We start from the raw sequence: 12,076 nt of genomic DNA, 5'->3' as shown, positions 1-12,076 counted from the left end.
AAGGAAAGGTAAATGGATGTTTTAATGCTATCACATGGACTAATTGGAGGCATTTGAATGGGGTATGTGTGACAAGGAGGTACAGTAGAGAACCCTTCAAGGGAACACTGCTGCTGTGCAGAAACTCTTAATGGACATTTGTGCTCTGGCCCTTTGAGCTCTGGTGAAATCTGATGGGCATTTGGAACTGCTTTGTACTAAGAGCTGGTTAGAGCAAAGGCAGTTGTATGTTGCCTGCAGGTTAAAGAAGCCCTGCCAATGTGAACATGACTGGTAGGAAGTAGGAAGAGTGGGTCTGTACTTGCCCTTGCCCTGTGAACCTCAGCTGGTCCTGCAACACGTGACCCCAAGAATTAATCTGTAGGTTTACACTTTTTCTCTAAAACTTGCCTTTTTTTTTTTTTTTTTTTTTTTTTTTTTTTTTTTTTTGGTTTGGGGTTTTTATTTGTTTGGTTTTTGTTGTTGTTTGGGGGTTTTTTTGGGTTTTTTCATATTTTTGGGTTTTTTTCTGAGGGGAGTGAACTAAGGAGTTTGAATCTAAACTTTTAATTTCTTGAAAGGTAGAAGGGGGCATATTTGAAAAGCAAGACCCCTGTTTACACCTCAGCAACAAGACTCAAGCTTCTGCAGTAGTCTGGGCTACAAGGCAAAGTACTGCTGTCTGCACAACTGAGTTGGGTGTGTGTAGGCAGAGAACAAGTTACAAGACAGACCCTCTTAGCCAAGCTGGCTGTAATTTTTCATCACGGTAACAGTTCCTTTTCAAAAATAAATCTGTACTTCTGCCACAGCATTTGAGCAGGTTCTGTATCTGGTGAGCAGTCATTCCTTTGCTTTTCACTCCCATGAAACTTACTTTCCAGTAAGTTTATGTCCTGTTTCTGCTCTGGGTTGAAGCTATCCCAATGCCCCTGGCTAGACTTGGGGAAGCTGCCTTTGCCCGGTTTCCTTCTCAAACATAACTCCTGTCCCCTGTGCCAGGGCTGGGGAGCAGGGGGATATCTCTGGCCATCCAGCTCTCATCTGGCAATTATTTCTGCTGAGGCCAGAATGTGAAGGCTTGGACTAGACAATAATGTTCATTCTTCCTTCTGAATTCACCATGGCCTGCAGTTTGTTTTATAATTTTTGGCTGTGCCCTGATCTTGGCTGCTGTTTGAAAAGCAAATCATACCTAGCTACTGTTGGAAGTAAATCCTCAGGTAGGGTAATAAATCTCATCTAGAAATTATAATCCTTCAAAATGATACTAGATTAAAACAAGTTATACTACAGGAGTTTTTGGCAATTTTAGTCACAGTATCTTCTATCAAACAGTGTGAAACTCTTAACAACGCACACTTTTGTTATTAGAAGCTGAATGTGATGACATGGTTGTTGCAAACACAGCACAAACTCCTTTGCATTTTTCAAATTATGAATATATACTCTAGACAAATTTGAGTTCTGTGTTCTGTGGCATTCCTTGGATGATAATGCAAAGTCATTTCAGCAAGTGCAGGAATTGTTTGAACTATGAACTCGTAAGTGCTTACAAATAATCATTTATGTCACCCATGACTGCACCCCACCCCAGACACAGGTATGGCTAGTTAGGTAATATTTACACAGAGAAGGTGTAATGGTTTTGAAAGCAAAACCAGTGAGAGACTCCAAGTCAGAAATACAATTTAATAGGAAAATAGAAAAAATACGTGTAATAGTACAAAAGAAAAGCCACTGACATAGTCAGAATACAGCCTGACACCCCGCTAGTTAAGGTGGTGGTAGTAGTCTAGATGAAGTGGTCTTGTTGAATTAGTGATCCTGTAGAAAGGTCTGGTAGCTCTTGTCTTCTGGAAACCAGTGAGTAAGGGCTGCCTAGGTGTTCCAAATCTCAGTTTTTATCTAGGTAGGAAATGTTTGGCTCCTCCCCCTGGGTGGAGCATCTCCCAATGGGATGATGTAATTTTATCAGTCATGCAGTGGGACTCAATGGCCCATTCACAGCAGGTATCTTCCTGGGGGACAGATAGGTCATGGGAAAGAGAAAGAAAATGTTTTTTTCACGGCCCATTAGAGGATATATCCCAGAGAGATAATCACTGCCTCACCTGGTGTCAGCAGATGGTGATAGAATACGTACTTTTGGGCTTATTTTTACATTGTAACCTAGGACAGAAACAGTGTAGGAGTTAGGCAGATTTTGACACCTGGGTTTTATCAGTCCTTACTGCAAAGTCAGCTTTAAAATTGCTTCCATACTGATGGTGGCTTTGCAGTTGGTAATAATTTCATATATGGTGCATGTTGGAGAGCAGTGTACGTTATGTGAGTTGACTTTTCTGTTGCTGATTCAGGAAGCAAAATGTAGTTACACTAGATTCTCTTACTGATTAAGACTACCCAGAAATTAATTTCAAATCCTTATCTACAGAGTAAGAAGAAAGGGATTGATTGCTGTCTTTGGTTTGAAATCTTGCTTTCTGTCATTCCAAAACTATCAAAGGCTTGGCTCAAAGTTCACTTTACTAATTTCAAAATATTTTAGTTATTTGGTCACTATTATAGTTGTTGATTCTGATTTTCTTATTGCCTGGTAGTTACCCAGAGCGGTCCACTATCAGTTTTGAATGTTAGACTGGACACTTCCAATGCAGTACCCTCTAGAGCATGTGCATACAGTACTGTACTACATATCTTACATTCTTCTGATGGCTGGATCGTTTCCAACCTCAATATTGAAAGCAACAAGGCCACTAAATGAAAAGCCTAAATAAAAGGTCACATTTTCATTTCCAGCAGGCGCTGATTCAGGATGGAGTGGCAAGATACGGAGCTCCTTCACGTGACCACGTATAAATAAATTTCTGTCCTTGGTCCAGCCAGAAACTCTTTTGAGATTATCACAAATTATGGAAATATTCCATACAGTTCCATGCAGCCACTTCATTCTCTTCTCATCCAAGGACCCACCATCAATTTGTCATTTTGTGCACAATCTTACTTAAGCCATAACCTTTTCCCAAAAAAAAAGAGGGGTGTAGATTTTATCTTTCTGGTAGGAACATCTTTCATTTTAATGTCATATAAACATTTCAGGGTTTGAAGGGCTGAAGTTAAAATTTCATCTTTTTCGGCATTAGGCTCTTTGTCTAATGCCTCATCTGGCCAGTATAGCAAGGTGAGCAAAAAAAAGGCACTTGCTGGAAATTGTCTTTTTTCTTTGATGAATCTTAGACTGAGCTCACGAAGAGTTGGCAGTGGAAAGAGTCTGGCTGATCCTGGTGCTAAGCAGGCTAATGTGATGTGGCGTAAAATAAAATGAATCAAATCATTGTCGTCCAGACTGTTTCTTAGTGGTTTTTCCAAACAGAAACTAAAGATCCTTTCTAGCTTTTCAAGTGACCTGTTCTCTTTCTTATCTGTTTAAGAATGACAGGATATTGGTAACATTTCCTCCACCACTTCAGTAAATAATCATGCATCTCATGAGTGTCAGAACCATTGCTGCTGTCAGCCATAAGTAATGCTGAGGTGAAGAATTTAGAGTATCCTGCTGACTGTCTTCTCAGCCATTTTTTGGGATTATAAATTAGTTCTGCCTTATCATCATTTTCATCATCCTTCTCTTGGGTTTTATTTGTTTGGAATTAGTTAGTTCTCTTGGAATCCATTCCATAGCGATGTACAGGTTTTGGAGCAAGCGTTGTAAGCGGGAGTGAAGCCTTCCTAATGTTCTTTTTGCTTCTTCAGGAATGTAATCTGTGGTGAGATATTTCATAAGCTCAGTATTGAACTCATCAATCATCAGCACAAACATAAGTATGAATTCTGGCTTGGCATATTTCTGCTGCAGTTTTTTAAGTTTATTGTTGAACAGATTGTTTTCCGATTCTGTCATATTGTGAGTGACAGCAACTGTGTCCAGTGGCGAAGCCTTGCAAAGCCTTTCAGGGTTATTGTATCGTCTGCAGCATATGAGGATGAAGTAAGGCTTGCAGGTATTCATTTTCCTGGTTTCTAAAGCCTTCATTAAATCAATCTGTAGTTCTTCAAAGTACTCGTCCTCATAATCTTCAATCAGGAGCAGCACAGGAAAACAGTGAGTGATCTCCCTTTCTTCATAGTCTCTGAGGGCGAGCACATGCTTACAAACAATTGAAGGTGAATGTGAGGTCTTGATAACAGCACATCTAAAACGCTTTCTGTTTTTCCATAGAACTTGCCTTGCTATTGTGCTTCCACCACTCCCAGGATGGTGAAATATCTTTAGTTTAGCTACAGAATAATTTTGTCCACATCCTCGTAAAATGCCATCCAAAAGTTTGCTTGCCTCCGTGCATGCTTCACGTTCAATGATATCCCCACAGAGTTTTTTATCAGCAAGCCACAAGTTTTCCCACATGATTTTTCTCCCGCGGTAAAAATTTTGTTCTATTTTTAGTTTTTGTTTTTCAGTCCAATTATTTAAGTTCATACCATCACATTGGTCAGCACAAAGGATCTCTAGGGAGTACAGTTTCTCTTCTTCCCGCAAGGGAAGTGTACACACGCCTCCAGTAGAAGCTGGCAGGTGTCTGGGTTGGGCTGTAGAAGGCAGCATTGATTGGATGGTGGCATCTACATGACTGAGCTTCATACCCACAATGCTGCGTTGTTCTAGTGTCTCAATGCCGCAGGACACCTGAAGTAGATTAGCCCAATTTCTGTAATTTTCTCTGGACTCTGTAATGCAGATGATGTACTCCATGCCATTCATCTCTGTATAGAATTCCTGAAAAGTGTCCACAAGTGGTTTCTGCACTGATGATAGCAATAGAAAAAGCACAATGAAAGAGCCCTCCGGCAGAATTTCCTCACAGATACAAGTAATTACTTTCTTCAGGTATTTTTTTTTGGTTCTAATCCATGTATTCTCATCGCAAGGTTTTTCATCCCCAAGGAAGTCACTGCGCCCATTGCAGAATATCCAGCTGGTCTGATGAAACAATTTCTGAGAGGGAGAATTATCAGTCTTAATTTCTTTGGAAAAATCCTGTAAAAAATAAGAACTTGTTTCATGGTGCTCTTTGTATTTACTGTACAGCCCTGACACATTAGAATCTTCATCAAAGTCAAAGACACAGAAAATGTTCAGGTGCATTAAAAAGTTGATGTGGTTCAGATTATCCTGTTCACATCTGTTTGTGACAAGGATGTACCGTAGAGAATCATCCATGTAGCTTTTGCCATCATTCAATAGAATTGATAACTTTCTTCCTAAATCTTGAGGTATTTCTGTAGGTACTTGTGTGCTGGAGAGCTCAGCTCTCTCTCTCTGAGCATCCCTGTCTTGCATAGCTTGAATGAAAGCAAGAAGATTGTTGCGCTGCACAGGTTCAGACTTTGCCCCTAATCTCTGGTAGAGAGCTGGTTCTTTGGTCAGGATCACCTTCCGACTGCTTTCGTTGTATTTGGGCAAATAAACTTCAAAACAATTGTTCTTTACCAAGCTGTATGTTGGTTCAATGTCAACCTCCACTACAAATCTTTGTTCCTGAGAGTCTTTCGAAATCACTTCAACAAACACAGGTGGGTGAATACATTTCCATGCAATTTCTTGTAAATTATTGCAAAAGCACCTGTCTATATAATCCAATGCATCAACAAAGTCTTCTCGGTTTTTGACCTTCACGCCAACGATCTGTCCATGTTTCCAGGCGTTGTCCTCCACACTGTCCATGACACCAAAATGGATGGTGCCATTTGTTCGAATGTTCATGCAGGCTGAAGCAAAACGTATCACTTCAGAGGCAAATTTTGATTGCAGTTGATCTCTGTTCAGTTCTGCAGCAATGGCAAAAGATTTGTATTCATGGCAAGGCATGATTAAATCACTGACTCCTGATTCTGGAGCAAGAACTGTGTCTTTCACATATTTGAAATCAATATCCTGACTTCTAAATGGCCGACAGTTTCTAAGTTCTAAAGCTTCATCAGCACTTTGAAGCTGGGATTTCTTGCTGCCTTTTTGCTTCTTACCAGAAGTAGGAGCTGTGTTCTCGCTGCTGGTTGTACCCACAGCACCAGAGCAGCCTCTACTGGCTGTGCCCTGAGCAGGGGCATTGCTGGCTCTGGCTGGGCCTGTTTGTGCATCGGTCCTGTTGGATGTTTTACTGCTGGAGCCATCAGCTTGCTGTGCATTGTTCTGGGGCTGCAGAAGTTCATTTCTCTTTTGAATTAAGGTATTGATTTGGTCTTTCTTCATTCCTATGTTTTTAAGGGAAGACTCATCCAGGTCCTTCAGTGCTGGACCAGTCACTTCTTTTGCATATAGTTTATCTACATACTCCTTCTTGATTCCAATAGATTCCAGCCAACATTTGACATGGTTCTCATCCCATTCATCCATAGGTAATGTTTTGTAATCTAGAAGTTAAAATCATGTATTATTAATATAAACTAATGTTTGTTTGGTCACACTGTTAGATTATTTTCTTTCTACCAGTCACTGTGAGTGAGAGAGCAGGTCTTAACTTCTCACATAAGTCAGTTCTGATGACAAAGTATCCATAATCTTTATCAGAAGCAGTTGTAAACAATGGGGAAAGACTAATAAATCAGCAAAGCAGGAAAGTAGGAAGGAGATTTGGAAATGATCCTCAAAAGGAGTCAAGGAAATAACCCAAAATGTTTTTTGCAGGGAATGATGTGATAAGGTTGATGGGAATTGACAGGGCTGGATTCCCTGTCCCTAAACTGGACAGGTTTAGGTAGATCATGTACCCACTTGAGTCAGATTATTTTCTGCTAAATGAGGATACCATCAATACAAACCCTAAGATGATGATAGAAGTACTGATTAGTTCCCCACTAGAGATGACTCCTTCGAATGCAGATATTAAAAAGCAAATTGCTACACGCAAAGTAGAAATTTTCTGAAAGCAATACATACCCATTCTCTTTGGTGAGGGAAATCCTGTTGTTAATGAACTAAACCCTAGAGAGGGGGGAAAAGGAAGTCTTCAGATTTACAGTTCACATTCCTGTGATAGTTCAGTCTGACTTTGGAATTCTATTTTCCCAATTTCCTCCCCACCTTTTTGGTCCAAGGTCATTTCTGTACCTCTAAATGCCTGTTCTTGTCAGCTAAGCTGCTTCTGTGTGCCTGTGTGAAGGCAGCTGCTCCTGCCTCTGACACACATGGTTGTGAAAGAAATAAGGGGTCGCTGGAGAAGCTTGTGCTGACAGCTGAGCCCAACAGTTCCTTCTGTTGGAGAAAAGGAGGCCCCTCACTACTGTATCCCCCAGGTTCTATCTCTTACTTCTTATTGCTTTTTCTCACTTTTCCTGCCTTTTGTTCCTTCATACTCACTTTTCCCCCTCCGTTCTTTGGTGGGTACACTCTCCCCCCCTGCTCCTTCCCTTCTACCACATCTGTTTTGGTGCTTACCAAAATTTCCAAGGAGCAGTTCGACTCACTGCCGAACCCAGAAGAAGGTTTTCTGTTTAGTGGGGTGTCCTTGCCTGAATTGTGGCATCGTTCCTGTGCCCATCCTCCATTCCAGGGGTTCAGAGATGGGTGGCAGCAGGAACAGCCTGTTCTTTGCTGCAGGAGGAATGGGTTAAATACACCTGCTCAGTGTGACAGCAGAGATACGAGATATTTACACTCAGCAGTAACCATCCATGGCCCAATGTGCTGGTTATACACTGAAGACACCTAGGGGGGAGGACACACTTGGATGTTTTTCTCCGTAACTTCCTCTGTGAATTAATAGGACCAGTTGGAGCCTAGTTTAGTTGTTGACAGCCTGATTAGAGAAGTTAGTTTGCTCTGTGTATCACGTTTTGAAGCAAGATCTGAAAAGACCTCTTTCATTTCTAGGCTTTCACAAAGTAACACCGACCTGGCCTGGGCCCTCTCCCCTCTCCCATGCGGCCTGGTCTGAGCAAGGGTGGGCTCAGGAGGCTGCTGGGCCCCGTTTTTAACCACGGGCCTTGATGGCCAGGGTGGAGAGAAGCCCGTTGCTAAGATCCTAACCCTTCTTCCAGCCCTGCCTTGCCGCTGGCTCAAAGGAGCCGTGGGGTGGCCAAGCCTGCACAGCCACCCACGTGGCCTTGGGGGAGGCAGTTGGGCTCCATTCTGACAGAGCCCCCCCACACCTTTGCTTGCTGGGCAAGGTGGAAGGAAGACCCCTGGCCCGTGGCAGGTGGTGGGTGCGGTCAGTGCCGGAGGGCAGCCGTGAAGTCAGACGTTTGTCACCATTTTTTTCCCCCAGCTGGACTTTGCCATTTTCATCCGGCCCCCCATTCCCATACGGCCTGGGCAGCCTGAGATCCTAACACAGCTCCAGCATGGCCTGGCCCAGCCCCTGCAACTTCCGTTTAAGATTTCCAACCTTTCCAATGCTCAAATAAGATTTGCAGACCTTCTATCTTCTCTTGAGTGAAAGGCAAAAATAGAGAGGATACACCAAAGTCAGTGAAACAAAAGCTCAGTTTTTAGATGGAAGGAGAATGAGGAGGCACTGTAAAGGTTGGCTGAAAAAATCCTTTTGTAATCTATAAAAATTGACTGTACTACACTAAAAATTCCCATAAAACATGAAAAAGACTTAGGGGGGGCTGAAGAGTTCTGCAAATCCTTTGCCCTGAGGGAAAAAGTAGATCACCGTTCCTGAGGATAAATTATGAACAAAGAAAAAGAGAGATGAAGAGAACTTTGTCTTTTGAATAGCTCATCCTTAGAAGTAATACCCCATAAGTTTGACATGGTCCACAAGCACAGCTCTGGGAAGGCTGTGAAGATAGGAGTTTCATGATTGCAGATTCCCGGATGGCTGCTATTAGTGAAAAGTAAAGGCACGAGAGTCTCTTGGAAAAAAATCCCTACAGCCAAAGAAGAAAGAACTCCTCTCCCTGAAGTGAACTGTAAAGATCATTGTTGGGAGTTGGTTTTTTTGTTTTCTTTTCTTTTTTCCTCTCTGTAGAATTTTCCCCATTGTTATGTTAGGAGACTTGTTGGCTACACTGTAGCACAGATGGCTAGTGACAGGGAGGGAAGAGATTCCCTGTCCCTTTGGGTTTTTGGAAGTGTCTCTCGCAGGGTGGGGCAGGGGGAAGAGGGAAAACACTGCGAGACTGGGGGGAACAGGTAAAGGAGGTGGGGGCAGCTGCTTGCTCACTCGCTCACTTGACGGTACACCACCAGCAGTTATCGGACAAATCGAGATGCTGTGATCCCCATTCATAAGATGATCCATGAGCTGGAGAGCCAAGGGGTGGTCAGCAAAACCCACTCACCCTTCAACAGTCCCATCTGGCCTGTGTGCAAGTCTGATAAAGAATGGAGACTGACTGTGGACTATCGTGCATTGAATGAAGTGACTCCACCACTGAGCGCTGCTGTGCCAGACATGCTGGAACTCCAGTACGAGCTGGAGTCCAAGGCAGCAAGGTGGTAAGCCACCACTGACATTGCCAATGCATTTTTCTGCATTCCTCTGACAGCAGAGTACAGACCTCAGTTTGCTTTCACCTGGAGGGGTGTGCAGTACACCTGGGACCGACTGCCCCAGGGGTGGAAACACCATCTGCCATGGACTGATCCAGGCTGAACTGGAAAAGGGTGAGGCTCCACCCTTGTTTTAGGGTGAACTACGTATGATACTGTGCCTCTGTCTGTAACTGCATGTATGTATATAATTTAAAGGTTTGAATTTGATGTAGCATGTCACTATGGGAAAAGTTTGGGGTGGATAATGTTGGGGGTTTTTTTTTGTTTTTCCCTTTTTATTCTCTCTGTAGAATTTTCCCCATTGTTATGTTAAGAGACTTGTTGGCTACACAGGAAGAGACTCCCTGTCCCTTTGGTTTTTTTGGAAGTTTCTCTTGCAGGGTCGGGGGCAGGGAAGAGGTCAAACACCATGAGACAGAGGGGCAGGTAAAGGAGGTGGGGGCAGCTGCTTGCTCTCTCTCTTGCTCACTGCTAGAGTCAGAGGAAGACAGCCAGTGCTGCTACCTACCAACACCCCCGCCATCCCAATACCGAGAGCCACGTTCTCTGCTATTGGACACCGCACTGCTGCCCTCCTGCTTCAGCCCGCTACCTCCGAGCACCCAGCTGAGCACCGTGACCCACACACTGAGCGGGTGAGTCCCTCCTCCATCCCTCTCACACCTGGGCTGCTGTCACCATCACCTCAGTCCTCCGCAGTGGCCCTGGCCAGCCGTGTGGAAGCTGTGGCTGAAGCATGGCTGGAGCTTTGCCGTGAGCAGGTGGCTCTGAGGGGGGAGCCTGTTATGGGACTACCCTGATGTGCTGTAGGTGTAAGGCATCCCTCACAATAAGTGCAAACAGACTGGTTATGAAAATGGTGGGAGACGGATTTCCTCTGATACTTGGTGCAGCCTTCCCCGAGAAAGGGGACTAAAAATGTCCCTGAAATACTGATCTTTTGGTGCCTTTGGCGACCTCCCAGGGCTGGGCTTGTACCGTGGGTTAGCCTGCGGTGAATCCCGTCCTGCGCTTGTCTCTCTACCCCAGGTTGCTGTGACAGTGGACATCAGGAAACGCTTGAGAGCAAAGAGCCTTGGTGGGTGTCTTGGTTTAGTTTGACTTTTCTGGGTAATGCACTAATAAATGTTATAGTTTAGGTTTGCCAATTTTAATATACTTATTTTTTGTTGTGAGATAGAATTAGGAGCAGGCCAGGTCGGTGTTACCTTGTCAGAGGCTGGAAATGAAAAACACATTTCCCAGCATTTACCTGCTTCAAGATGTGTATTCACAGAACAAACTAACTTTTCCCATTGGTTTCTCAGGCTGTCAACAACCAAACCAGCCTCCAATTTGTCCTATCAACTCAAAAAAAGTTCTCATGAACAAAAACATCTGAGTGTGCCCTCCCCTCAGGTGCCTTCAATGCATAACCAACACACTAGGAAATGGAAACTGGAACAGAGGCTGAACAGAGCGGGGTCAGGGCTGGAGGAGAAGAGCTGGAGGGGCCCACGGGGCCCCGACCCCTCCTGGTTCTGGGAGCAGTCGTTGCTGGCAGTGGCTTTTGATGCAGTGGGCTCTGGGTGCTCCGAGCTGCACGCGTGGGCAGGGACGGGGTGCAGCTGCGGGGGTGCGGGCAGAGCTGTCTGAGCCCCGCTCCCACCCTCCGAGCTGCTCGGGCAGCCTGTGGAGTGCTGCCCAGCAGCTCCTACCCCGCTCGGGTGGCAGTGGAGGGACATCCTCACTTATCCTTAAACCTGCTACCAGTAGTATCCTTAAACCTGCCAGGCTGAGAATGACCCCGCAGCGCACCAGGGCTTACCTTACAGAGCCCGCGGATGGCCGAGTGCCCCAGTGCTTCTGCCTGCAGGGAGAGTTTCCGTAGGAGGAAGGGAGGGAAGATGCTCCAACACCTGTGATGCCAGGCTCTGCACGGGCAGCAGTCTGAGCACTGTGGGTGTTCTGCAGCTCCTGCAGATCTCTTGAAATTTAGTCCGGAAATAAAAAAGCAAAAATGATGCAACCACTGGAGTCTTTAGCTGGCTCTTCTAGAATACCAGCAGCCACGCTAAGGTGTGTGGAACAACTCCAGGATAAATTCACCAGGAGCTGAACTTCAGGAGCGGCTCTACAGTGTGATTAGCTTTACCGAAGCTCTCCGATATTCCACAGCGTTTCTCAACCCAGAGGTCCGGAAGTGAAAAGGAAGAGAGCCGCGTGCGCGGTGTTTATATAGGAGTGGGTGGGTACAAACAGCCAGCCAATGGGATAACCTTGGGGCAGGAGTGAGGGGAGTGGTTTACAGAGCCCATTCCAGTGAGAGCGAAGGGGAGGAGAAAGGGGAGCGGCTTACATGAAAAGTGGAAACAACTTCGGGAGAAACTAACTTGGAACAACATAGGGAGGGCTTTGGAAGCAACCAATATCAGAAGCAACCATTATCCAGATTATGAAACTGAAAGCTGGAGTAACACAAACACTAACCGCAACTGGGAAATTGCTTTAGACAAACATTCGTGGTGAGCTAAGTCTCCACCCTCTTTGCTGTTAGAATCCAGCTGTTAGAATCCAGTATGTTGTAATTCGGTATCTGAGGTATAAGAACTGAAA

At 44.6% G+C, this 12,076-nt stretch overlaps 1 protein-coding gene across 1 annotated transcript; it reads right to left on the bottom strand.

Annotated features, from left to right (window-relative positions):
- Window positions 1-1,657: 1,657 nt before the first annotated feature.
- Window positions 1,658-11,674, bottom strand: LOC130260401 (sterile alpha motif domain-containing protein 9-like). Its single transcript, XM_056505778.1, is given in 9 exon segments — window positions 1,658-2,965; window positions 2,967-3,026; window positions 3,028-3,408; window positions 3,410-3,473; window positions 3,475-3,634; window positions 3,637-6,390; window positions 6,917-6,961; window positions 7,415-7,570; window positions 11,289-11,674. Coding segments are annotated over 7 exon segments (3,708 nt in total). The 5' UTR covers window positions 6,921-6,961; window positions 7,415-7,570; window positions 11,289-11,674; the 3' UTR covers window positions 1,658-2,680.
- Between the last annotated feature and the right edge of the window lie 402 nt (window positions 11,675-12,076).

Source organism: Oenanthe melanoleuca, chromosome 18 (assembly GCF_029582105.1).
Source record: "Oenanthe melanoleuca isolate GR-GAL-2019-014 chromosome 18, OMel1.0, whole genome shotgun sequence".
Classification (NCBI taxonomy): domain Eukaryota; kingdom Metazoa; phylum Chordata; class Aves; order Passeriformes; family Muscicapidae; genus Oenanthe; species Oenanthe melanoleuca.
The sequence above is the reverse complement of the archived record's forward strand: the minus strand, read 5'-3'. Positions and strand labels throughout refer to the sequence as shown.